We start from the raw sequence: 26,799 nt of genomic DNA on the forward strand, positions 1-26,799 counted from the left end.
ATACATACAGACACACAATGCAGCCAATAAATGAGCAGAGTTCACATTTTTCAAGATTCAAGATTCAATAAACTTTATTGTCTGTCATACAGTAACAGAAATGTCAATTTGACATGGCTCAGTTAAAGACAAAGGTGGACAAACATAACAAAAACAAAGTACAAACAGCAAAATACATCACAGTAAAGTGTTAAATGCTGACATCAATACTGTTAAAAGGCTAAAAGTCATATATTTATCATGACAGGATTAATTGAAAGCAAACTTTTTGGGGATTTTGGTTCACAGGGAGAAGTTAAATGTCTTTATTTAAATAGAAAGAGAAGTTATTGGAATCTATTCCTCTCTCTCATGAATTTATCTTTCTATGCTTTGTCTTTTTGAATTCTTCTACTACATACACTACCATGTAATGACAATCCCTCTGCTTTAAGGTGAGTAAGTCAGAGAATCAGCCTGGTGGAGTGTTTGGTTGCAATATAAAAGCTATGAAGCAGAAGCAAATCATCAGAGTGTAGTTTAAAATATACCTCAAACCTACTGTGTGGATCTAAACCTCACAAAAGCCCAACATTTTTGTCAATATGATGACAGGACAGAGAGATATTGTTAGAAATGATCTTGAGAACTTAGCTGGAATAACATATTTATCATATTTGTCATATTGCCCTGAATAATGAAGCTTCCATTACATCACTTATTCATTGTAATACAATAAAGAAAAAGTTGTTTTCTTCGTACGTTGTGGTGGCATACAGATTAAATATAAACATATATGACTGTTCACATGGGAAACCTGTCAGTTAGGAAGTAAACATTTTCACTGAGTGGTTCCTGAGTATTTCCATTACATTTCAGAGGAAATGATTGTATGTTGTTTACTGCTTTACAGCTGCACTCTTTTCTTTGCAGATCTGACTCTCAAAACAAGAGCTTGAAAAATATGATGCATTATACTACACAACATGACACAAAGTATGTACTCCTGTCAGCACTAGCACAGATTTATGACTCTATGATATCACATTACATTTTGGCTGGGAGTATTCTTCTAATACTGCTTAGACGGTAAACTTAAATTAGCCTCCAGCAAGTTAACATGTTTGCACTTTATTTACTTTATTTAAGTACAGTTTCAACATGCTGTTCCTTTACTTGAGTATATGCAGTTTTTAATCTCACCACTTTAAAATAAATGTATTATATTGTATGTTTTACTGCAAATTAGCTGCACTATTTTCTTTGCAGATGAAAAACAAGCGCTCATGATGTTATACTTCCCAACCTGTCAACTGAACAGTTTATTACTTTGATTTGTCATTCAGGACTTTGACAGGGCCTGTCATTTATTATCAACACATTTATCTTTAATGTATTACGTGTTGCTAAGATGGAAATGCTTATAAAGGCTACAGTGAAAGGTTAAGTAGGACTCTTTTCATATACAGATATTAAGTATTCATGATTTGTGCTCTGCTAATTTAAAATGACTTGCTAAACAAAATCTATTAAAATATGCCCAACTGCTATTTCACAATGTTACAAGAGGCAAATACAAATGACATCTGAAATAAGTTTATAACTTATTAAAAGGATCATCCTGTTCAGTGATTTTCATTTAATCCTTAAATGTATTTACTATACTGTGTCATGTTTAATCAAGTCTAATGTCATGTTATGTTTTACTTAAAAAAGCATGACTCATAGGCTACTTGTAGTGTTTTTAATTAGTGTTATTACACACACGCACACACACACACACACACACACACACACACACACACACACACACACACACACACACACACACACACACACACACACACACACACACACAATTGTAAACACCGCAGTAATGTAAACACAGGTTGTTTAGGAAAATATGACAAGTCTCCACCCAGTAGAGATCACAGTAAGGACATAATGTATTAAAAAAAAAAACAGCAATAAAAACTATACATGTAAGCATTTTTGGTAGAGATCCCTACCTGAGAATGAGCCTATTAAAAAAACGTGACAGCATTTGTACTTTTACCATCAACATTTAAAAAAAAAAAAAAAAAAGAAGAAAAAGAAAAGTCTCCCCGGTAAACCAAAATAAAGAAGGCGGGGTTTTCACCGTGTATAATCCGTAACTCCGCGCTTCTTATCGGGCATTGAGGTGTGCTTTAATGTCGGTGCTTACACATCCCGTGTGTGTGTGGCAGAAGGGCTAAAGGCTGGGCTATTACACAGCACTGTTGATGATATGTGCTGTCAGCTGAGCGGAGAGGACAGCCTGCTGCGGTACAGTCTGTTCCCGGCCTGGCTCGGCACGGAACGGGTTACAGGTCAGGGTGTCTATTGGAACACAGTGTTCTCATCAGCAGCGGCTGCGGTACAGCTACAGTACAGCCGGAACATTGTGTTACTTTGTGGCTGCTTTCCAAGACCTGCCCTTAATTTTACACTAAACGCCCTCCCACAACTCTACTCTATTCTACTCTTTCTCTCTCTCTCTCTCTCTCTCTCTCTCTCTCTCTCTCTCTCTCTCTCTCTCTCTCTCTCTCTCTCTCTCTCTCTCTCTCTCTCTCTCTCTCTCTCTCTCGCTCGGTGCCTCTCTCCCTCACAGCCTGTGTCATTTTGAAGTCTGTGCTCCATGTGGCTACTACACCGGCACGTTTGTCGTCATTGGAGAGCAAAGGATAAAGGGAAAAAGACAAGGAAAGGAAAGGAAAAAAAGCTGCGCTACATAAGAACCACATGTGCAGAACATTTAGTACCCTGGATGTGAGATGAGAAGGGCGGGCTTGAATTAGGAGGAATAAACGCGGCTTTAAGAAAGAGAAAAAAAAATCTACCAACTGAAATTTCAGCGGTTCACCGAGGAAGAAAAAAAATAATTAAGAAACAGGACCATAAAGCAACGTGAGTGTTTTATTTTATTCTCGATTTCTCTGTAGTCTACAGCTCTGCCGGTGGAAGACTTAATGAAGAAGTTAATTAAGACGTGTAAGGTTTGCCGGCTTCTGTAGTGCTTTCTGTTCTGCCTGGTTGAGTCTAAGGGACACTTGTTATAAATAGGAAATAACATTTTTTCTTAAATCTAAGCTTGAACGAGTGTGATGAAACAGTTCATGGATAAGTATGGAGATGCCGTGTTGGTTGGTGGTTTTACAGGATGGATTCATTGTTGAATTTGCCACACGTGTAGGGGCATTCGAGGTTACAGCTGTATCCCACTGTGCTCTGGAAAATAAGGGCTGATAAGACTCCCTGTGTCTTTGTGTGTCTTTGTGTGTGTGTTTGTGTGGGTGAGAGTGTGTGTAAATGTGGCACTTGGCTGTGGTTCCCATTGGAGGTGGATGAGGACAACAGTTTACATCCAGAATCCCTTAAGGCTTAGGTGTATCTTCATAAATTACAGGTTGTGCAAGCCTGATTCTACTAGTTCACTCTGTGCTGATTCCTACTCATTTTGGACCCACTGGTACATTTACAGCACATAATGGCAGCCTTCCGAGAACTGAAAGTACACGGGTGTCATTGTACGTGCATTTAGATTCAGTGGAGGTGGTGAGATAGAAGCACACTTTGTCTATATAAGTGCTGACAATGGATATGGGTTAGGGCAAAGTTCCTAGGATGAATCAGACAGTCTTAGGAAGGTATTTCATTAAGATAATTGCTTCTTGTATGAATACACCAACATTAAAAGCTAGGTATCTAAAGCATGTCCAACTCTGTATCTTTGCTTTAACCTCAAGCAGAGGGTCATTTCTCATCAAAAGTAGTCAAAGCTTTGTCACTGAAGCATGATTTCCAGAAAGTGGTGGCTATAAAAGCAACTTTACATGCTTCCCGTGCATCCCTTTTAATACCTCGTGATGCAGATGTCAGGTTAAAAAAGCTTCTCCCATGTCAGACAATGCGTTGCTTCAGGATGTCAGCAGAGTACGGATGTGAGACAGAATGTACAGATGTAATGTGTGTGTCTGTTGCTGTGGTCTGTGCCTCATTGTGTTGTGTGTTCCTGCATTCCTCTGCAGGGCATCTGAGTTTAGGTACATATAGTCTTCATGCCATCTTATCTGTGTCGCAAGTACTTTCAGTTCTATTCTGGGTTCAGACAATTTTTTTTTGTTACACGAAAAGGAAAAAAGTAACATGATGTAACTGTTGGAAAGAATCTTTTGATTATGGGGGATTTATTGATGATGGTGATTCATCACAGTAATGCCAGCACTTGCTTTGTTTAAATTAGAGCATTGTTTAAAAGCAAATGCAAAGGTGAAGTCAATTTGAACAATTGCAATCTGCCTATTTTCATCAGGAAAATGAAGCTGGGTTGTACGTGAGGGGGGTCTCAGATTGGTGAGCACCATCAGGCTTTGCCAGCGGGGAACTGTGAATAGAAGGAACATTGTGTTCAGACACACACACACACTCACACACACACACACATACACTCTCATACACTCTCATACACACACACACACACACACACACACACATACACACGAGTTACATCTAAAATGAAATCCATGAAATTTATAAGACGCAGGACAAGGTGTTGCTTCTGAAGAGACGGACATTTTGTCCTCTGCTTGTGTTGAGGAGTTCAGTGAATGAACACTTGATCGTCTTAAGTGACATAAATTTGAAGAACCAGAATAAATTGTTCAGATATCAGTGGGGCAGATCTTTATGGTTTTACCCTGTGGGTTGAGGCACACTGGTGGTGGCTTGAGCTGCTCCTAAGATCTTGCTCATGCTAAGAAAATAAGTTCAAATTTCCTCATCAATATTCAATACAATGAGCTAATTGCCAAGTTGAGGCCAGGCTCTGCTGCGTAACGTTCATAATTGCAGGAGCTTTAAGAACTTAATGACCACGGATGAATGTCCTAATATTTGCAAAACATCATTAACAGCATCTGTGATGTCCTGAAAGTCAGCGAGGACAGGAAAGATCAGGATCAGATCTGATGTTTCTCTCTTTCTCGCAACGCACTGCCTTTGAGTAAAGTTCATAGCCTTAAACCATCTCTGTGGAAATGTTAAGTGGCCACAAGACCACTGTTTGATCAGCCCATATCCTCTCCCTCACATCGCTCCCTTTAGCCTCTGCACTAAATATGAACAGGCTGTCACATTAATTTAAAAGTGTTTTTAAATGTTGTTTGCATCAACAGAATAGACAAAGCTCTCTTTTACCTGTTTAAAGTGATTTCACTATGTTCTAATGTTACATAATTTCCAGTGCAGGGGCACTTGAAAGATGGGCAAGAGTTGATAAAATTTGTACGAGTCTTCCCTGCAACATCAGAGAGATAATCTCTTATCTTTAGTTCTTCTTATAAACACAGACAAAACAAACAAGTAGACAACATTGCCTTTATATAAATCTTTTTTCCCCCCTGGTGGCAACTGCCAATTTAAGCAAGAGGATACATATACATTGTGTATCTTCTTTCCTTTTGTTAACACTTGATGGTCAGTCTAGCATCTCATTTCATCATAGATGTTACATTTCCATTTGTTACTTCACAAGTCCGGCCAAAGTGCTAACCTTAGTATCATCCAAACACGCTCACAGAACAGCTGATGCTATGTGAGCAAGTGTTAACTTCTCAGCTGTTGCACATGATAATGATCACCAAATACTGTTTGCCAACATGTTTAACATATCCAAGTAGCTTTTTCATTGTCTTCAAACAATGTCAAGATTATTCTGCCAGGGCAGAGTGAAAATGCCTGCAGGCATGTGTACTGAAACAGTAACAATGCATGTCGACAACGTTTGCTTCTGTGATGAGATAGGAAACATTTAACAGCTGTAACACCAACATGTCATTATTGTTTTATTGCTCTGGCAGAGCTGCTGGCCAAAGAGTTTTTGCCACATGGAAGTGTTAAATAGAGGCTATCTATCTATCTATCTATCTATCTATCTATCTATCTATCTATCTATCTATCTATCTATCTATCTATCTATCTATCTATCTATCTATCTATCTATCTATCTGGTAGCTACAGTATGTGCTGTATTTGGGATAAAAATAGGTGCTACTAAAAGAAGAGAATCTTAGAAAAAGATAATTAGTTATGTGGATATGATGATTTCACCCAGTTAAAACAGTCAAATAAGTTAAATAAAAACTGTGTGCAGCAGCCTGTGATGCAGCCTGAAAGAAACAGAAAAGACATTTACAGCAAGCTATTGTACAGTATATCACAACATCAACAGAAAAAAATGAAAATATGTAGCCTAAAATCTTGATAAGATTTAATATCACCTCTAAGTTGAAGAGGTCAAATTCAAAAGTTTCACCTGTCTCATAAAAAAAAACTGCGAGACATGACACGACTGTGATGGCGTAGCTATATTTTAGTGTAGTGAAACCCACACTTTCCTGTACACACAAGGGTTTTGGAAATAAGACGAAAGACTCATTGCAAAATGAAAAGTGAAGCTATCTAGACTCTGCTGTACTGCAGATTTAATTTAGGTGTCAATAAAATGTCTGGATGGTATTTATAGATCCTGCTGTCAAAGAGCACAAAAGGGTTATAAATTAATAGTCATGAACGTACTGTACTCAGTGTGTGTTACAAAATAAACTTAGCCGCTGCCTTTAATGTAGGTTTATAGTTATGTAATTACGTCATTTGTGGTGTATCACAGAAGGTCCGGTACAGGTGAGTGATATCAACTACAGTGCAAGGTAGCACAACTGGGATCAATGCTAAAGTGGCTTTTGCAGCAAAACTGTATCTTGAGTATAGTACACGTGTCCTTAAATAGCTGCTAGTTATATAATGTGGAGTAAAAAGTCATATTTACTGTGTGGATTATGGTGATCTGGTCCACATATTTTTGTCTGAGATCGTGATTTTCCACTCCAGCTCCACAAATTAGATTTATTTCATGTTGAATTTTCTTTGTTGCAACTCTGTTCCAAAGTGAAAACATGAGACATGAGGACATGTTGTTTATGGTGCTCAAATTGCTAACACGTAGGCCTGTGTTGTTTTAAATAAATGTTTACAGTGTTACCGTGTGATGCCCACACGCAGAAAATGACCAGTGATCAGGATCTGCCAATGGACGGCCAATCAGCCACAGCTGTATTTGCTGCAAGGGGCATTGATGTAACACTTAATAAAGACCAAGGAGTAATCAAGGTATTTATTGTCATTGCTTGAGATTTTTTACTTTTTATTGTAGGTATTCAAGCACAAATAGGACTCTTGATTTCCATCTGTTATTCTCTGGATCTTCCAGCTCCTCTCTGTCAAATGTTGTAAGTTTTCTCAATTAAACTGGAAGCTTGTGTCTCTGTTTCCAGGTTGTGAAGCGTCAGGGGATAGATGGAGACCGACCAATGATTGGAGACAAAGTGACAGTCCACTACACTGGAAAGCTGCTCACTGGGAAGAAGTTTGACTGCAGCCGAGATCGCAAGGAATCTTTTTGCTTCAACGTCGGAAAGGGTAGGTGATGTTTCTTTTAGAGTTAAGATGAGAAGATCAGAACCATAATCAGAATCAGTTTTATTGGCCAAGTATATATAAATGCACAGAAGGACGCTGACTCTGGTTTCTAGTGGATCTCAATGTGCTTAGACACAAAAATCTTTAGAAAGGTACACATGGACAACAAGCTGAACAAAGATAAACATTAACATATGACTATAATGTGCAAGCAAGTGGAGTTTCATACAATGTCTATATACAGGTGAAACTGTAAACATTGTAATAGTGCAAAGGTGTGCAAGGAGTACTGAAATAAACATTGAATGAGTAAAAAAGTGGTAATTTACTTAATATACAAACTGTAGGTGGTTATGCACAGTATATACAGCCTGCTCAAATAAATAGTAATAAATTATATGTATACATGTCGTTGCACAAATTTGTATTTTCAACTTGATTAAATAATTGATATATTAAATATATAATTTGTAGGTACAGTGGGTATGATCCGATGAATGTAAACCTATGGCCAACAGCCAGTTATCTCACCTTAGCATAAAGATTGAATCATGGGGAAACAGCTATCCTCGTGTCGTCTGTTGGCACCTCCAAAGCTTAGTAATTAACATGTTATATCTTGTTTGTTTAAACTGTACAAAAAACATGACATGTTGTGGTTTCACAGCGGGTTATGTGTGGGATTATTTCTTGGCTGGAGTCATTACTGTTTGTCTCGCAATCTCATGGTGACAAGAAGATTCTTTACTCTGCCAAAAAAATAGTCTTGCCATAGCCCTTCATAACACTGCAACCTGATCTTTTTACTGTACGAAACATACCAACAAGATATAAAATGTTAATTACCAAGCTTTTGAGGTGCTGGTATTTTTAACCTTTGGCTCACTATTTCCCCCATTCCCAGTTTTTATGCTAAGCTAAGCTAACCAGCTGTTGGTGGCTGCTTTATATTTAGCGTACAAGCATGAGAGTGGTAGGCTATGTTTCATCTAATTTAACTTCGAAGAAGCATATTTCCCAAAATGTTGAACTATTCTTATTATTCTTAAATTCTTATTAGGCAAAGGCTATTTGCACCCCTGGTGCAAATATCAATGAATGCTATTTGCACCCCAGTACAATTAGAAGTGGATGCTATTTGTACCCTGGTATATATAGAAACGTGTTCTAATTGCAAATATCAATGTATGCATTTGCACCCCAGTACATGCTGCGGGACTGAGTGTCGGAGGAGCGTCTGGAGATGCGGAAGATGTATCCCACCGGGACAGTGGGATAAATATACGTCGCTGTTCTCTTCTGTATATCATATAATAATTTCTGTCCGGTGAGATCTATCACTTCCCGGCGTGAAAAAAATGTCAGGTGTGGCGTGTTAGCGTGAGGGCAGCTTGAAATGCGTGTCTCACGGCCAATGCCTGAGACTTCAGAGGTCTGAAATTTCTATTTGGTATCCATAGCAACCATAGACTTATCTGTGAAGATTTGATTTCCATCATATAACAACCTGAAGGGTTTAATTCAGATATTTTCGGTTTGTATGAATTAACTTAACAAAGTTATGAAAATGTCGCAGAGTTTTTCCGCTGAAAACATCAATAAGTAACTGCTGCTGCAAAGACTCGATCCCGGGTCTCACGGACATGCTGCCCGTTACGCTACCGCTTCGGTGCTATGTAATGATGTGACAGCTATATATGTTTGCTAATACAGAAGATAGATATTGGCGACAAATTATTTCTAACTGACAAACTGACGCTTGTATGCATTCACTGAGGAAAGATTATGAAAATATAATACAACTTTTTGTACCAGGGGTGCAAATAGACACTCCGTTCTTATTATTATACCTTGAATTATAAATTATTACATAATCTCTGAACCGGTTTTATGGCCCAGCAATGTTTCTTCTTATTGTTTAAAAAAAACAACAACAACATTGATTTGTCTACTCACAGGACAAGTCCTCAAGGCTTGGGATATCGGTGTGTTGTCTATGCACAGAGGTGAGGTGTGCACACTACTGTGTAAGCCAGAGTATGCTTATGGATCTGCTGGAAATCCTGACAAAATTCCTCCCAACTCTTCAGTACTGTTTGAAGTAGGTATGCAACGTCACTGCTGCCATTTGTGCCGTGCATTATTTCTGCATCATGTCAAGGGACTATGATAATTTAGGAGCATGTGTCAGTCTCTGCAGATGGAGGTCTCTGGTCATAAAATTAACTGGTTTGTCTATTTTAATCTTCCTCAGCAATCCAGTTGCTTCTCTTACCAGTCTGTTTGTAGCTCAGTAGGGATACAATTCAGAGGTTTTCTATGCTCTGTAATCATTGATAATTATAATTCAGGTCTGAGAAAACTAAATTGAGATTTATTCAGCGGCTCTGCTTTACAAGCACGGACACATCTCTCTCATAAAAATGAATATTCTACCTCCTAGAAGTCTTCTGGGAGGTATCACTTGCAACAAAATTAATCAGACATTACCCAAAGTTTGACAGTTAGGTGTTCATTATTGATTTCATATGTGATCGCTCATGTGTTGCCATATCAAGTTATTCAACTGTCCAATTATTTTTAGTTTCACCAACATACTGACATTTGTTGTCACTTGTTGTTTAGCCTCTTACACATTTCTTATTCACCTGTGGTTCTGTCATTACAAACTCGTGCTGTGCAGCCAAATTTTGTTCAAACCCAAAGAACTTTATTTTAAATTATAGCTGAGATCCCAAAGTTTCCAAAGATCCCAAATATGTCACCCTGAACTTTGGGGAAATGTGGATGAAATAATGCACAAGACAAGATGGACTATTGCAACCATAAAAAAACGGAGTATAAACATTCCACTCACTTTATTGATTGTGATTACGCAGTTGACTGGTACGACTCCTATTTGCTTTTTGTTATGTGTTTGCTTTTCTCCTCCCACACCAAACCCTTCTTACCCTACACAATGCTTTGTAGAATTTTGTATTCCAATAACCACTATTTGTGAAATACAACTAATAAATAAATATTATCTACAAAACAGATTGAGCTACTCAAGTTTGAAGGGGAGATGCTCACAGGCGACGGTGGCATCATAAGAAGAATAAAGGTCAAAGGGGATGGTTACACTAATCCCAACGATGGAGCGACTGTTGATGGTAAACCTCTTTTTTCTTCATGGACAATGATGAACATTAGTGCCACTCAACAGTTACATCAAATGTTAATTTGCGTGTTTGCGTGTCTCACAGTGCACCTGGAGGGGAACTGTGCTGGTCGACTGTTTGACTGCAGGGACGTCACCTTTACTGTCAGTGAGGCTGACGATAAAGGCATTCCACTGGGAGTGGACCGAGCCATGGACAAGATGCAGAGAGGAGAGTGCTGTTTACTTTACTTAAAACCAAAGTAAGTTACCAAAAACCTTTAAATGATCCACGTCATTGTTTCATGTTTTGCAATGGCACTTTGGTCGGTCGGAATTTGTTTGGTAATTGTGCTAAATCATGCTGTGATCTGACCTGTGTTTTTTTCTGACTTTCCTTTTAAATCAACAAGCTATGCTCTTAGAAAACTTTTTATTTCATGGTGCTCAACGTATGAATCTTTTAGGATATTTATATATGGATATACAGTTATTAATTATGGTAATATTGTCTAATATGGGTTTTTGAACATTGATATCATGCCAAAACAAAATCTTAAATATATCTCTCTCCATAATCTGCTGGTTTAAAAATATACTCTATTCGTGGAAACCTATATGCACCATACTGTTGATGCGTTGACTGTTAGGGTCATATCTAAATATAGAAAAATCTATAAAACTAGTCTCATAGCTTGAAGAGAGATGTGCATGATTTGGCAGTTCACCACATGACTGAGAAGTCAGTCATCCAAAACCTAAAGCAAAGTCAAATTAGTATTGTAATTAATGTAAATATTTTCCTCTCATTTCATTACAGAAACAAGTGATTCATTTGTTGTTCTGTGGTAACTAAATCTGTGTAGCTTTGCTCATGGGGATTTTTCTTCCATCACAATAAATAATAATTTGTATCTTAGGTTAAGTTAGACTGCAAAGAGAGGGAACAAATAATAAATAGAACACACAGAGCTGCCCAAACCACATCATATCTTTCACTTAGCCCCGCCCACACCAACCCTCTGGGCAACAGCAATACAAAGAACGGGTGATAAGTACCAAAAATTCATAGCACACCAACAGTTCATACTGAGAGTTCAAACCAGTAAATAGCGAAGTAACACAGATGTAAAACATGGAAGAAGGCACAAAATAGAACAAGACAGATAGATAATAGAGAAAATAAAGACATAGAAACAAATTACATACTTACATGAATGCTTCTCCTGCTTAAATCACAAAAAAATATAGATTTATCTCAAGACATACATACAATGTCTCCGTACATTCAGTGTTCTTCTTGGGGATCAAGGTGATCCATTCCTGCAAATGTAACTCCCTTTTAAGAAACTTTATTGTTTATTTTGCAATATGTATGTCATTTAAAAAAAATACCAGTCAAGACGACATCTCCCTCATCAGCTTACCTCCAGATGGTTTATCTTTCTTTTCCAGGGAAGACTATCAGCCTATTTGCTTGCAAAATATACATATTAATTACCACATACTGGCCTCATTTTATATTAAAATCCTGAGGTGCATTAAAACCAACTGTTCAATTGTGTGATGTACCCCTTTTCCAGAAAGAAATTCTTGCATTCTTTTGGCATAAATGGTATATTACTATAAAATGTATGCATTTTCACAGCTGCAACATGCATCAGCCAGGTTTTAAATTTCCCAACCCGTAGATTAAATGTCAGATGACATGTGTTGGCTGTTTACAGCTGACAGCACCTCTCTATCTAATTTAGCAGTTTATGTAAACATTTAGGAACTATAGCAAAACGTTTAGCAATTATTCTTTGTTTTTTTCCCCTTTTCTTCTGAGCATTATTGTCAACAGTCATGTCTTGTCTTTTTGCAGGTATGCCTTTGGAAGCGAAGGTAAAACAGAGTTCAAAATTGGACCAGACAAAGACGTTGTATACGAAGTTACCCTCAAAGACTTTAAAAGGGTGAGCTCTACTTTCTACTTTGCTTTGTTTTTGCTAAATGAACAAACTACATTCTACATTACACTAGATTAGATTTACATTAATGTATTTGTTACTTTGTGTTGTTTTTTCATTATAGAAACTTATTTGAAGCCCACTTTGAGAAAGCCTTCAGCTAGTGAATAATTTCAGCTGAAAACTTAAAAACAATGTTGACTCACATTTTCTGACTCTAACTGTGTTCCCATAAGGCCAAGGAATCCTGGGAAATGGACGTGCATGAAAAGCTGGCTTTGGCTGCTGAAGTTAAGCATAAAGGGAATCAGTGTTTTAAGGTACAGTCTCCATGCTGGTCTTTTTTTTAATCACAACTCGTGAATATTTCCTGTTATTATGACCATACATTGGTGTTATCTTCTTGTATTAGGCAGAGCGGTACCAACAGGCAGTCATCCAGTACCAGCGCATCATTATGTGGCTAGAAATGGAGTGTGGTAATGGGATTGAGCAGCTAAAGAGGATACAAGACTTTGTTATAAAGGCCCACCTCAATTTAGCATTGTGTTTCCTGCGGATGAAGGAGTTTTCACAAGTAGTGGAGAACTGCAACAAGGTGAGCAACAAGACCCTGACCATATTTCCTGTGAAGAGCATTTAGTTTTACCACATTGTTGCTGTGTAGCTGTGGGGACAGTCTAGATACATTCTTAACTAATTTCCCTGTGCGTGTATTTAAGGTGATTGAGCTCGATGAGTGCAACGAGAAGGCTCTGTATCGACGCGGGGAAGCCCGTCTCCTCCGTAATGAGTTCAGCCTGGCCTTGGCAGACTTTCAGCAAGTTCTGCAAAGCAACTCCTCAAATCGAGCAGCTCGTGCTCAGATGTCCATTTGCCAAAGCAAGATGAAGGAATATCATGAGCAGGACAAGAAGACCTACATCGACATGTTCCAGAAATTTGCAGAGCGTGATGCGAAGGTCTGTAAACTCCCTGTTCTCAAATAATATAGAAAAACTGTCAGCTTGACTTGTGTTTTGTTTTTCTTTCCATTTTTCTCTCCATTAAGTAAATTAAATATTAGCAATAATTTTGAGTTAAAAGAAATAATTCAAACTCTAAAAATTATAATTTGTACTTTCTCTCTCTCTCTCTCTTTCTTTCTCTCTCTTTCACACACACACACACACACACACACACACGCACGCACGCACGCACACATGCACACACACACACACACACACAGACAAGACATTGAACTAATATAGTCAATTTTTTTATTACATTATTTTAGAAATTCGATTTATGACCTGTTATAGTTTTATGTATTTCCTTGGCAGATGTTTTGTGAATAATTTTTCACTGATATCAAGATCAAGGTCCATTGCATTCATTAAGCTATTCAAATAAGATATGGTTTAGAGATTTCACTTCTAAACACTTCGGGAATAGAGTTCAGCACATAATATAGAGTATTTTGTAAGACTTCTGGAAAATACATAGGAGACAAAACTGGCTACAGTGATTTATCTGGATGGAACATTTTTATTAGAGCTGCTGCCGACTTTTTATCGAGAGCAAACACTGACCTAAATGATCAGCCATTTTGGGTATCATGGTGAAAATTATTGATGCAATTGAAGAGAGTCCATCTCACCACTACCTGCTAAATATACTGTAAAATAATTAGATATTCATGACAGGACACCCTTCATTCAATTTACATTTGTATAGCAGATTTATTTTAAGATGTCAGTTATATTTTCACAGTGTATTGTCCTGCTCTGTGTCCAAGTGTGTTTTCTTTAGTAGTATACTGACATCTAGTGTTCATTTATGGAGTAGTTGAATTTCTCTCTTAGTGCTGCTGATGCTCTTCTCTGTTAAAAAGGAGAAAATATTTATAATAATAAAGAAGCACAACACAAAATGTTAATAAACCAATTGATACTAATGTCAAATTTAAATTCAGTTGTTTTGATTTAATATAATTTTAAGTGATTTTCAGCAGGCATGAAATGCACAACTTCATGGGACATGCAAAATCTACGATTTTAGTAGTTTCAGTCTAATGACACTAGCAATGGTTTATTTTATACTGCTGTGGTTACTTGTGCTTTACCTGAAAAACTATACTGTCTCCTAACCAGGTTGTAAAGACAAAGAGGAGGCGGGACGAGAGCTTGAGGAGCAGCATGAATGGCGAAGTGGGCATTAAACGCCGACGGAAGAGTCAGGACTGTCCGTCCTAAAAGTGACATTTGAAAGGGAGAAAAGAAAGACAGGCCTCCCTTTGAGTTCCAGGCCCAGGGAGCAGAGGCAGGAATGACGTCATGTAAAAGCCTCTGATCCAAACCTCTTTATCCCAAAATCCAACGTTACCATTCCTGCATATAAAGCAGAGTGTAAGCAGGGATGTTTGGAAGCCAAACAGCATTTCCCCTGTCACATGGACTGTTCAACTGCCAGAACACACCTCCCAGTGGAATTAGCACTGCAGAATCAGCAAGTTAAGATTGGTGAACACTTATACGCCCCCCCAAAAAAGGGGGTTTTGGGGGTGGGTTATTGTTTGTTTCTTCAACATATACAGAGGAATTCCATTTTCTTTGTCATTAGGCTACTGTGTAGAGTTAAGATGTGCCTCCACAGTTTATATCCAATTCCAAAACTGCTCTGACTTGTATTTGGTATTAAGCCTTTCTTGGGCAGCTGCATGCATGCATCACAAGGTGTTTGGGATTCAGACTTGAAACTTTACCTTTTTTTTTTTTAGTGTGCAATATGTACTTTGGATAAAAGGCGCAACAAGTCATGTGAGCTCGATGGTATTTTCCAACAAAAACACAATCAATAATCATTTGTTGTGAAAAAATAAGAAAAAAACAATTGTCCATAACTTAGGGCTTGGTTCATGAGAAATAATCACAGGATAGGAAGTTACATAGTCTGAATTCATATAATGTTGGGAAATACTGAAAATACAGAAATACTTTCTACAAAAAATCCTCCTCCAGACATGAACTTTCAGTATTTTCATAATTCACTGATACACACCTTGTGTTCTCAATCAGCAGTAGCCAGAAGCAGTAAGCAACATCTGAAAGAAGCACAAACTACAGATGCTAATTATTACCAAAAAATAAATATTTAATGCTGGCATATTACAACCTGCTGTCCCAACAAGTAAATTCACAATTCATGTGGTTATTGTTAAAATACATAAACATCTTAATGACTATGAGACAATGATATAAAACCTTTAAAGCCAAGTCAGTACATTTTCTAAGCCCATGGAAGCTAAAATGTGGTTATTTTCAGAAATGCATGTATCCCTTTGTCTTGGGTAAATATAAGGCATTGTAAAATGGATTTGACCACAGTCATGCACTAAAGTGATTAATTTGTGAACATGGGTATGACAGGACATTATTAATTTGCTGAGAATGTGTGTTTTATCCATTAAACACATCAGGCAATACAAACAGTTTATTTTATGAGAAGCCAATCTGGTATTATAGTTGATCAACGATTACAACTGATGATAGGTGCCCACTGAAGGACGCATATGGGAGTGATGACAGATAACGATAACATCAGTTTTATGGACTGATTACATTTTAAACTGATGGCAGCTGCAAAAAATAAAACAATAAAAAAATACAAAGTTAAGATATATTAAATTAAATGTTTTTGCTCCTGAGCTTTGTTGGATTTCAGTGGTTGATGAATCAATGTTTATTCTTCTATTGCACTCATTTTATGCGAATCTATCAGCTAATTGCATAAGCAGCATGGCACAATCTTCAACACAAACGCAAAAAAAACTTCAACAGCTGCAGCATTATTTCTACTGACTGTCAGAAATCCTGAAATTTATGATTCAAAACTCCCTCACAAGGAGACATGTTGATCATAAAATCACCCCATTCCCACTTTAGCATCTGAAAGGGCAGACACATGAGTGTTGACTCTGTGAGTACAAGGGGGAGAGGGACACAGAAACTGCAATTAAGCTTTAAATCTGTTTCATTTTCATCACTTTTTCCAACTCTGGTAATGTGATCAACTACATCATTTTACATCTGTGTAGGTCTTTTTGCTTAAGTCTCAAAACAGGTGTCTCTTTATTTCACTGCATCTTTTTTTAATGTGTGAATGTTAGTGGATAGTAGACAATGATGCACTTTGGTGACTGTCAAACCAACACTGTTATCTTTTTATGAAATGTCTGGACAAAATCTGGACAATTATCTTGAGATGTTTTATAAACATTGGTTGGTTCAGAATGAAAACCTTAGCTGTCTTAAATATTTTGTGTAAAAAAAAAAATCAACTCTCTCTCTCTGTGTGTGTGTGTGTATGCGTATGTGTGTGTGTGTCTGTGTGTGTGTGTGTGTGTGTGTGTGTGTTAATATATATTGTATGTTAGCAAGGTTTTTAAACAGCTTATTGCTAAATGTTTTCAAGTACTGCTGGCTCTAAACATTCAAACATTTTGTACAGTGGAAATGAGCATGAAGTACTTTTTTCTAGCAATTCTAAATTGTATTTAAGAATGTACTGAATATTTATCCCCCTCTGTTAACTGCAAAACCACAAAAAAAGATTTCCAGTACTACACTCATAATTTTTTATAACTTGAAAATGTAAGTTACGGGAATAATTTGGACAACTTAAACAAGTAGGCTAAAATGCAGCTGGTCAGACTTCAGCTCACAGGCGACAACTGCAGTGTTATGTAATTCAAAAATGTTTACATGTATTCAAAAGATCATCGTCCTGTCAAAAAAAATATGATCAATGTTTTAAACTGGCATTTATGCAAGAAGAAATATTTTCAGACAAAAACTACATAAGGTACCTTTGTTCATGTCTTCTTTATATATTTTTTTATTTTTTTGCACTTTAAAAGCATTAAATAAATCCAAGACTTGCATTTAAATAAAAAATGTCATTCTTTAAGTTTTAGTTTACTATCGTGTAATTACATATCTGAAGGATGTTTTTGACATTATAGTATTGATGAGAACATTATGAAGACGCTTCACCAAACAATAACAGATTTTATTTATTTTACACATTTTTCTTTGTCAAAGAGTCTGAAACTGTCAGATGAGACATCACATTCACTCCTCCGAATCAAGTTTATTTCAACAACAATTGTGCATGAGAGATGTGTGTTCTGTCAACACTGTATTCAGAAAGAAATACATATCCAGGCACACATTATCACACCATTCTGGGCTTTGAAGATCACAAATTTGTATCACGTTTATGCTGCAGTGGATGTTTACACTAAGGTTTAAAAACTATAAATCTCCCCTGTCGTACATATGACAGCTACATACATAGCACTACATTTACCACATGTGCCATATTTTCCAAAACAATGATCCACTTATTACTGTGTAATGTTGCAGTTGAGTAAGAAGTTATTTGAAATGTTCTTGTGTTGGTGAATTCAAGGACACAAAGGTTTATGTGTTATGATTTCTTAATGGACTCTATAGACCACTCCGGGGAGGACCTGTGTATACCATACACAAAATGAAGCATTTATGAATTATTGCCATTTTATTATTCACATTATTTTAAAACATTTCTTTACAAATTGTTGATTTTCATGGTTTCCATGGTCCACAAAACAACATTGCTCTCAAGCAACAATAAACTGGCAACTGATTTCTGAATGTTTGTAAAAGATCAATAATTGTTCCACCATTCAGTTTGAGTAATTTTGACTAAATAATGAAATGAAAACAAGAGAATTAATCAGTAATGCTTGGCTACCAGTTTATTGAAGCTTGTTAATTTATTTACAATTAATAACATTAATAACTAATTGCCCAATTCATGGTTAATATTAGACAAATGGCACATTGTTTAATAAGATTTAAATTGTGAAAATAACATACATCAATCGAATGATTCATTCAATCACACAAACACTGCCATTAATAAAAACATTAGCTTACTGGTTCACAATATATTTACTGTTAACAGTGGGTGACATTGTCAATTTAAAAATGAATTCACAAATTTCTTGCTACAGATATCTTTTAAATACAAATTACAAATTGATTCATAAATTCAAAATGTTTTACAGCATTTATGTTTTACAAAGATCCATTGCCACAAATTTCCGTTATATTGGGTATAAAAATACAAAAATATACGCATGAACATGAACCTGCAAACTTGATAAATGAGTAAGACAACTTAATTTGTATAAAAACTAGAATTAAACAATCTACAGAGTAAAAATATAATCTATGTAACTTAAAAATATACTATTGTGATTCTGACTGCTACAGCCAACTGGTTTGAACAGTGTTTCCGTCATCACAGTACCACTTGTTGCTATTAAAATGATCACTTTTTAAAAAGATCAGACAATGAACACAAACTTATGAATTAGCAGTAGTTCCCCTACCTGTGTGGTGGTACATACAGTACTCATACAGCGCAGGTCTGAAACACCGCATTGTTGGGACAGCCTGGTGGCTCAGTTGGCAAAGATGCACTAAGTGTCCAAAGTCTCAATCAGACCCTTATATTGCTGGACTGCCTCTTTTTGTTCAATCACTGCTTTATTTAGGGTTTACACTTCAATACAAATTTAATTTATGACCTAAAGTGACTAAAGTGTTAAACCTGTAGCTTATTTGGCAAGTGTTATCAATGTTACTTAATTCATAATAGTTATACACCCTGGTTAAAACAGACAACAAACTCAAATTCCCATACACTTTCTCTTTAGATAAGTAACAATTTATAATATCAAATATCATTTTTGAATTCGAGCATAGATGAGGAACGAACCCTATCTCAGACTTTATTCATTGTCCATGAGATATGGTTGAAAGCACCAAAAATAAAAGGAGAAAACAAATTGTCTTTGTACAGTTGGTGCAGTTTTGAACTCGATTCTCTTTACCGTATGCTTGACCGTATTTCAGTTGAGTCAGCATTTAATCTCTGTGGTGCTTAATGGTGTGAAATCATATAAAATCTGAAGCCATTCCTTTAGAGCAGTGATTCCCAACCAGTAGTTCAGGACCCCCACCATGGGTCTCAAGTTAAATCTAAAGGGTCATGAAATTATAAACAAAATTGGAAAGCACAAAATGTTTTTCTTCTTCTGCCAAACAATAATTTTCAGACTTCTCTATAATCCTTTAGTGTTTGCTATTCTGTGAATCACTGGCATAGCCATGTTCAACCAGTGACGGGGGGTCTCACATGAGCATTGCTTTGTTTTATGGGATCAAATCCCCAAAAAGATTGGGAACAACTGCTTTGATGGTTTAGGACAACTGGAATGAAAGTAATTAAGTTTCTTCCTTATGCTGCTCCACAGTGTTCAGTATATATGAAAGTGCTCCAGTTTGTTTAGGACACTATGCCATCAGGAGATGAGTTCAAGTCAAGCAGTTCAAGAGCTTTCTTCTCTGATTTGGTCAAAGGAAGGTCTTCAGCTGGCGTACATAATATGGAGATTCTCTGAAAAAGAATATTTGTTTGAATAAAAACAACAATCACACAAACAGAGCTTTATGGAGGTATGACTCATTCTTATATACCTGTTGAAGTGTCCCAGGAGTGATGATCAGATTGTACAGCATCCAGAAAGGAACCATGAGTGTAGAGGAGAGAGTGAACCACCAACCAAGAGCATAACCCCACCATGGATACTCAATTATGTTGTTAAATTTCAGAGGAGTGTGTTTGATCAGGGAGAAAACAAACGTTCCCTGAAAATAGAAATGGAAAAAGTGGTTTTAGTCCTGGGAATGTACTGTCTACACAATGTTTATAATACGCTAAATCTCCCAAACCACTTCAATTAAACCATCTATATTTAGAAATGAAAGATTCAATAATCAGCATGTCATTTTAAAACATAATGATGTTGATGAATTCAAGTCCCATTCCTCTGTTGAACATTCATTAAACCCCTCTCTTTAACAGCCATTATCCACATGTAGCTTTGATGCCCATCCAGTAACTACGACAGGTCAGTCATTCAAGCTTTGGGTATCTCCTCATGTTGAAGCAGTGTGCATCGGGTCATAGTTTGGGAGGTAGTGTGTTTTCACTTTTCCAAAACCAAAAGCTCAAGAAAAAAAATAAGTGAATGGAAAGAACAGAACACAAATGAATTAAACTGCATATTTGTTATAATGTGAATAGAAAACATTAGCCTGTCTGTTTAACTGGCTTTTATCAATAGCAATAACCCCAAAGTATGATAGTCGGTGGTTGGAAATTTCCAAGTGGAAAATTACGAATTGCGAGCTCAAAGCATTGCACTTCTCATGATGCAAAATGAAAACAACAAAAAACACTGCAAGAAACTCATCTTCTTATGGCAGGCAGCTTTGGCAAAATATTTATGTCAACATAGCTTAATTGGATACATTGGTGAAATGGAGGGGGATAAGGTAAGAGGCTGTCCCAAAATATTGTGAAGTCAATGCATTTTAAAAATCCTGGTACACGGGCAGCACATCCACTCTGTAATATTTCCACACTATGTGGAAGTCAAGTCTGAATGCTGAATGTTTAAGCTTATAACAGCCAAAATGAGTTATAGGTAGAAATAATCTGATTTTACATTTTTCCCCATCATATTTAAAATACTAGGATTAACAGTCTCCAAACTGCAGCTTGATACATGTAGAAATAAGGTGCATATTTAAGAGCTCTTTTGTAGAGATTATTATTTTTAAAACCATTCAGCTGGAAACATTTAAAAGTCAGCATGAGATGGTATTTTCAACAACGGTATTTTTGCAGAACAAACATTAGCTTAGTTAGCTAGTAAACTACAGCAAATAAAATCTGCCAGAAACAGATCTTCAGCCTCCAAATTGAGCAGGCTGCTTTTGTCTACCACAGTTGGAAATCAGGGATACTTTGCATAGTATAGTAAACAGTCAACTGATAGATGAATGAGTGAATTTAAACTTACCGTGCAGATGACTGGAGTGACATATTTCAAACAGTACTTAATCAGACTTAAAGGCCTGTATCCAATCATGTCTTCTATGTTGTCATAAAAACGGTCTGCACCTGTGAGTAAATGGAAACGGCGTGGTGAGGAAATTTAAATTCAGTGAGGACAACACTGAAATAACTTGTTTATTAACTTACCATACACCCATCCAATACACACAGACTGCAGTATGGCAAAGAGAAGTAGAGTCATCCCACTGCAGGCGTAGTAGTCAAACACCTGGAAGATGTACAGTCCACCCTGAATATGAGACAGGAGCTCAGTTAGATGTCATATTATCATGTAAAAAAACAACTTAATGTGAAAGAAAATGATGTGACAGTTTAATTTGATCTTACTTCTGTAACCATCACAAGGCCGATGAAAAAACTAAGGACACTGATAGCAAGCAGAAGAAGTTTGCGTCGATGACCAACATGGAAGAAGGCAGGGTTCGTATCAGAAATCGCTGTTGCAAGAGCTTCCAGACCTACAAACTGAAACACACACAGGCCTCTCAGTTACGCAGTAATTCTACATGTGCTGCACACTTTACAAACTTCATGGTGGTGATGTCATAATAACTTAGAAAGTAAGCATACCTCTAGGACTGCACAATCTCTAAAGTTATTATTTTTGTATATAAATTAGAAATGTTTAATCTGGATCTATATCAAATAAATACACAGAGTGATACAAATCATGGGAGACATGAGCCAGATTTGTCATTTAGCAAGTGCTTAAGTTTTCTTAATACTTGCAAAAACCAAGACCTGATTACTCATTCCTTGGCCCATTGCTGAACTTTCCATCAAAGTTCATAGTTTCTGATGGCTAGTTTTTGAGATAGTAACTAACAGGTGAACATATAAACAGTCAAAAACAAAAACTTTGAAAAACACAGATCCCTTGTTAACTGGGAGTTACCCACAGGACCAAAAGTCAAAAACGGTCCAAAAGCCAAACTGTTATGTAATGTGCACATTAAAAATAGATGAAAATTGGAACCATTATAGATATGAAGCCCTCACTTTGTTGTACATTGTATGAAACTGTTTGAGAAAAGTACATTATCCCAGACAGTAGATCAGCATTTCATTCATTTAATGATCATTCTACAACACAATTTAAAACTTTTTAAATTGTATTGAAAAAAGCAACAAAGAGCTGCTTTGGTGGATCTTGGTAAGGGTCACCATACCTCACTGTCCAGTCCCAGGAGGATGATCATAATGAAAAAGAATATCGCCCAGATCTGAGGAAATGGCATCATGGCCACTGCTCGAGGGTAGGCAATGAACGCCAAGCCAGGACCTGCAGTGAGAAAGAGATGGTCAAAAGAAAGACATCCGCTTATTTGATGGATTTTTATATATTCAGTAACTGATTCAGTTTTTCAGTCATTCACTTATATTCTCACCTGATTCAGCCACTTTTGATATATGTGTGCCCTGCTCATATGCCATGAATCCAAGAGCAGAGAAAATGGCAAAACCAGCCACAAAACTGGTCCCACTGTTCAAAAGACACAAGTAGACACAATCCCTGAAAACAAACAACAAAAGCACATTTTTAATACAAATTATTTTGTATTACATGCACAAAACTTTCACATTTATCTGTAGTCTCTTTGACTCAAATCCCAAACTGAGTGTTTCATATAAATAGCACAATTCAACATCATTATGACTAAGCTGGTTTCAATTTTGGCATGACTCTTAATAGTTTAGTTTACTTGTCTTGTTTTGTTTTTAAATGTGCTATATATATATATATATGTATATATATAGCACATATATATATAAACAAAACAAGACAAGTAAACTCAGCTGTGTAAGAGCATTTAAAAGAAGTAGGGCACTCACTGGGGCATATGTAAGATTATGAGGTAGAAAATGCTGAAGTATACAGACAGGTTTTGAGGGATTAGTCTGGTGATATTTTGTATTTTATATATATATATATATATATAGACATCATGGTTTATCTAAGCTGCCACCTGCTGTACTGAAACTGATAAAAAAAACCAATAGATACTATATCAAACTTACTTGTAACAGTTGTTGTTGTACTTATTATAACTGCCAAGAGCAGTTAGACACCCAATGCAAATAGCATAGGAATAAAATATTTGTGTGCCAGCATCCATCCACACCTGCAAGACAAATAAAGGACATCTACAATGAATAACAAATGAAAGGCTTGTATTCAGTGTTGTAACTTTTTACTGAGGAGGTAAAATATTTTACAAAGGGTTAGACACACCGCCTCATGTTAATTTGCTAATGTTCTACACTTCTGTCTGCATAAATGACAGCAAAGCAATCATCAGCAAATACCATTGAATGATGAGTGACCAATCCTTTGAATCTCATGAACTCAGATTTTCTCCTTAAATATCCCCTAAAGCTGCTTTGTGTGCACAATATGTGATTATAATAAATGTTCTGTTTTTTCCAGCAATTCATTGTTAGCAATTCATTGAAGCTACTTTGACTGTTATAATGTGATGAATATGATGAATCTCAAGTACCAAGCTGCTTTTGGCTTTGTTAGAACTGCTTACTTAAAAGGTAGGGTTGGTAATGTTGGAAAGCTAGCAAGAGAGCTAGCAAGATTTGAAAATATCACCTCCTCCTGCGTCCTCTAAGTTCCACCCCGCTGCTCCCCCTCCCGTCAGTGAGTCCGTCCAAGCCACGCCCCCACAAACCAGCAACAGCGTCAGGTGAAGACTGTGCACGCGCTAAGTAGGCAGGTTAACAACGGTTCGCATGACAATATAGCCTTCACCTTCTCCCCTGCACTTTGACACTGGAACGTCCACACAAACTTCACACCTTTCTTCAAAAGGTTAGTAAGGGGAGCCACCACGTATGCAAAATTGGGTACAAAACGGCGGTAAAATCCACTCATCCCCAGTATGCGCATTAAATGCCTCCTTGTGGTGGGAGTGGCGAGATCTGCAATGGCATGTACTTTAGCTTATCTTGGTCTCACTGATCGTCTCCCTACTAAGTGGCCTAGATAAGTAACTTGGCCCTTCCCAAACTCACACTTAGGGAGGTTCACAACCAGGCCAGCATCTTCCAACCTTCCAAACAGCTGGTCCATGTGCATCATGTGATCGGTCCATGACGAGCTATACACGACCACGTCATCAATATAGGTTACCACATTGGCGAAACCTGCTGTGATGGTATTCATCAACCTTTGAAAGGTTGCTGGGGCATTTTTCATGCCAAAGGGTAACACTCGACAGAGATAACTGATCAGCGGTACAAAAGGCAGACACCTGTTTTGCTCTGTGAGTCAGTGGAACCTGCCAGTATCCTTTTAGGAGATCAAACTTTCATACAAAGCTGGCCTGACCAATCTGATCAATACAATCCTCTAACCGAGGGATAGGAAAGGCATCTGTCTTTGTCACACTGTTGACCTTTCTAAAATCAATACATGGGTGCGCAGTATTATCAGCATAGGCGCCGAAACCGTGGGTGCTCCGGGGCCCGGGCACCCACGGGAATTCATGAGCACCCACGGGATCCAGCTGACATTTTTTTTAATCAAACATGTACTTCGGACGAGACTAGCGGTTTCTCTGTTAAAACACTGTAACTCCTACCGTTGTTCCTACTTACACTTATTATAGACGTCCGATTGGGATATATAGCGCTCTATTTAAAATATGTTTGCATAACGGTGCGCAGAGAAGTGTAGTCATTTACTTAATAAAGGAGGTTTTGGACCTGTGCCAAGGGTGCGGATCGCTGCCCTGATACGCGTGCGCACACACAGACGCTACCACTCTCCTGCCCAACGAAGCAGCTGCTGTACAGGTACACACCAAAAATGTCTTTAAGATTTCAGCAGAAAAACTTGTTGGAAACACCTGTCAAACCGCAGTGTGGTGCTATGCAGCAGATCAGCTTTGGGACACGATTCCAGATGATACATTTATGACCATTCTAAATCTTACAGCAACATCGTTCTCAGCTCCTTACTTCTAATTTTTGGTTATAAAGCGTCTCACGAATGCAATGAAATGTAGGCTATGATAATGTAATGTAGCCTAATGATTTTCACTCTTGATTTATTTTATTTTAATGTCATCTCATCTGTTAAAGATAGGCTATTTTTGTGAAGCGTTTCAAACGCACTCATGTTTAAATCTGTTATAGGCTACAACCAGTAGCAAGACCTGTCTAAATCAACTGATTTAGCCTAGTTTATGAATGGAATCAGTTATCTTGGGCAATGTGATTGTGTTTAACTTGTTTGATTGCAATCAACCAGCGTTCAGTATCAGCCTGTTGTTTTACCTGTTGAATTTCCTGATACAACTTCATGGTTACTCAGCTAAATAAATTAAGCTACTGAGTTAAAAAAAAAAATGCAATGCCTAGGACTCACGTTGACAGTGCCAAAGTTAGGCTACTCGCCTTGCAATAAGAGGTAAATAAACGTTTCAAATGGAAAGCACTTGTTTGACTTTACGCTCCTTTATTCAGAGCGAACAACGTTTCGCCTCTGTGCGTTCTGTTCGCTCAGGCATTAAATAAGCGTTTCTTTTATTGTCCTGGACATTATTTTAGCCTAACTCTAAACCAGTTAATAGAAATATTTTCATGATGTCTGAAACCTTTGAGTGTCGCAAAAATTTGGAGGAGGGGAGTCAGATTAAAAGTGCCAATGGAGATGGCGCGCGCACCCATCCGTTAGCAGCCTATCCAAACTCAATGCAGGGATAAAAGCACCTTTAGCAAAGTGATATTACCACACTACAACACATGTACTAGGCTGGCTACAGATTGATTTGTCATATTACAAAGCTCAGCTTGACTGCTTTACCGTGTTTTCATCCCGGGAAATAGTTTTGGTCATAAGTGCCATCGGTTGTGTCGCGTCAAGCATTTGCCGTGTAATTCCATTTTCGATTTAAATTTAAATAGGTTATTTTATAGTAAAATATTGATGCGATATGCACAGGGAAAATAAATAGGACTATATGAAACGTTATTATGCAATTTATGGGTCGCGACCCCCAGTTGGGAACCGCGAGCACCCACGGGCAAAAACAAAAGTCGGCGCCTATGATTATCAGTCTTAAGGACGGGTACCAGCGGAGAACTCCATGAACTTGTGCCCTTCTCAATAGCCCCAATCTCTAGCATGTACTGCAGTTCAGCTTTAACAGCATCTTGCCTATACGGTGGATTCCGATAAGGGTTCTGCTTGATAGGAGCTGCATC

At 37.3% G+C, this 26,799-nt stretch overlaps 2 protein-coding genes across 4 annotated transcripts in view; one reads left to right on the plus strand and one right to left on the minus strand.

Moving 5' to 3' along the window:
• On the plus strand, positions 1–18,084 carry fkbp5 (FKBP prolyl isomerase 5). Of its 2 annotated transcripts, none has more exons than XM_062415531.1 (12): positions 1–434; positions 7,034–7,167; positions 7,332–7,476; positions 9,435–9,577; positions 10,514–10,628; positions 10,722–10,878; positions 12,483–12,573; positions 12,804–12,887; positions 12,980–13,165; positions 13,290–13,529; positions 14,700–15,100; positions 15,145–18,084. In XM_062415531.1, the coding sequence occupies exons 2-11, from the start codon at positions 7,063–7,065 to the stop codon at positions 14,799–14,801; spliced, it is 1,368 nt and encodes a 455-aa protein (XP_062271515.1). In that variant the 5' UTR covers positions 1–434; positions 7,034–7,062; the 3' UTR covers positions 14,802–15,100; positions 15,145–18,084. The 2 variants fall into 2 exon arrangements, with proteins under 2 accessions (XP_062271515.1, XP_062271514.1); XM_062415530.1 differs by lacking the exon at positions 1–434 and adding an exon at positions 2,612–2,907.
• Positions 17,601–26,799, minus strand: part of LOC133977377 (sodium- and chloride-dependent GABA transporter 2-like) — a 26,117-nt gene continuing 16,918 nt past the window's right edge. For both annotated transcript variants that reach the window (XM_062415527.1, XM_062415528.1), the window contains 8 exons: positions 23,602–23,705; positions 22,971–23,095; positions 22,752–22,864; positions 21,910–22,047; positions 21,709–21,811; positions 21,527–21,627; positions 20,136–20,306; positions 17,601–20,055 (listed from right to left, as the gene is read on the minus strand). In XM_062415527.1, coding sequence (XP_062271511.1) covers positions 19,945–20,055; positions 20,136–20,306; positions 21,527–21,627; positions 21,709–21,811; positions 21,910–22,047; positions 22,752–22,864; positions 22,971–23,095; positions 23,602–23,705 — 966 coding nt within the window. In that variant the 3' untranslated portion in view covers positions 17,601–19,944. The remainder of the gene's footprint in view (positions 20,056–20,135; positions 20,307–21,526; positions 21,628–21,708; positions 21,812–21,909; positions 22,048–22,751; positions 22,865–22,970; positions 23,096–23,601; positions 23,706–26,799) is intronic.

This window comes from Scomber scombrus, chromosome 3 (genome assembly GCF_963691925.1).
Source record: "Scomber scombrus chromosome 3, fScoSco1.1, whole genome shotgun sequence".
In the NCBI taxonomy this organism is placed as follows: domain Eukaryota; kingdom Metazoa; phylum Chordata; class Actinopteri; order Scombriformes; family Scombridae; genus Scomber; species Scomber scombrus.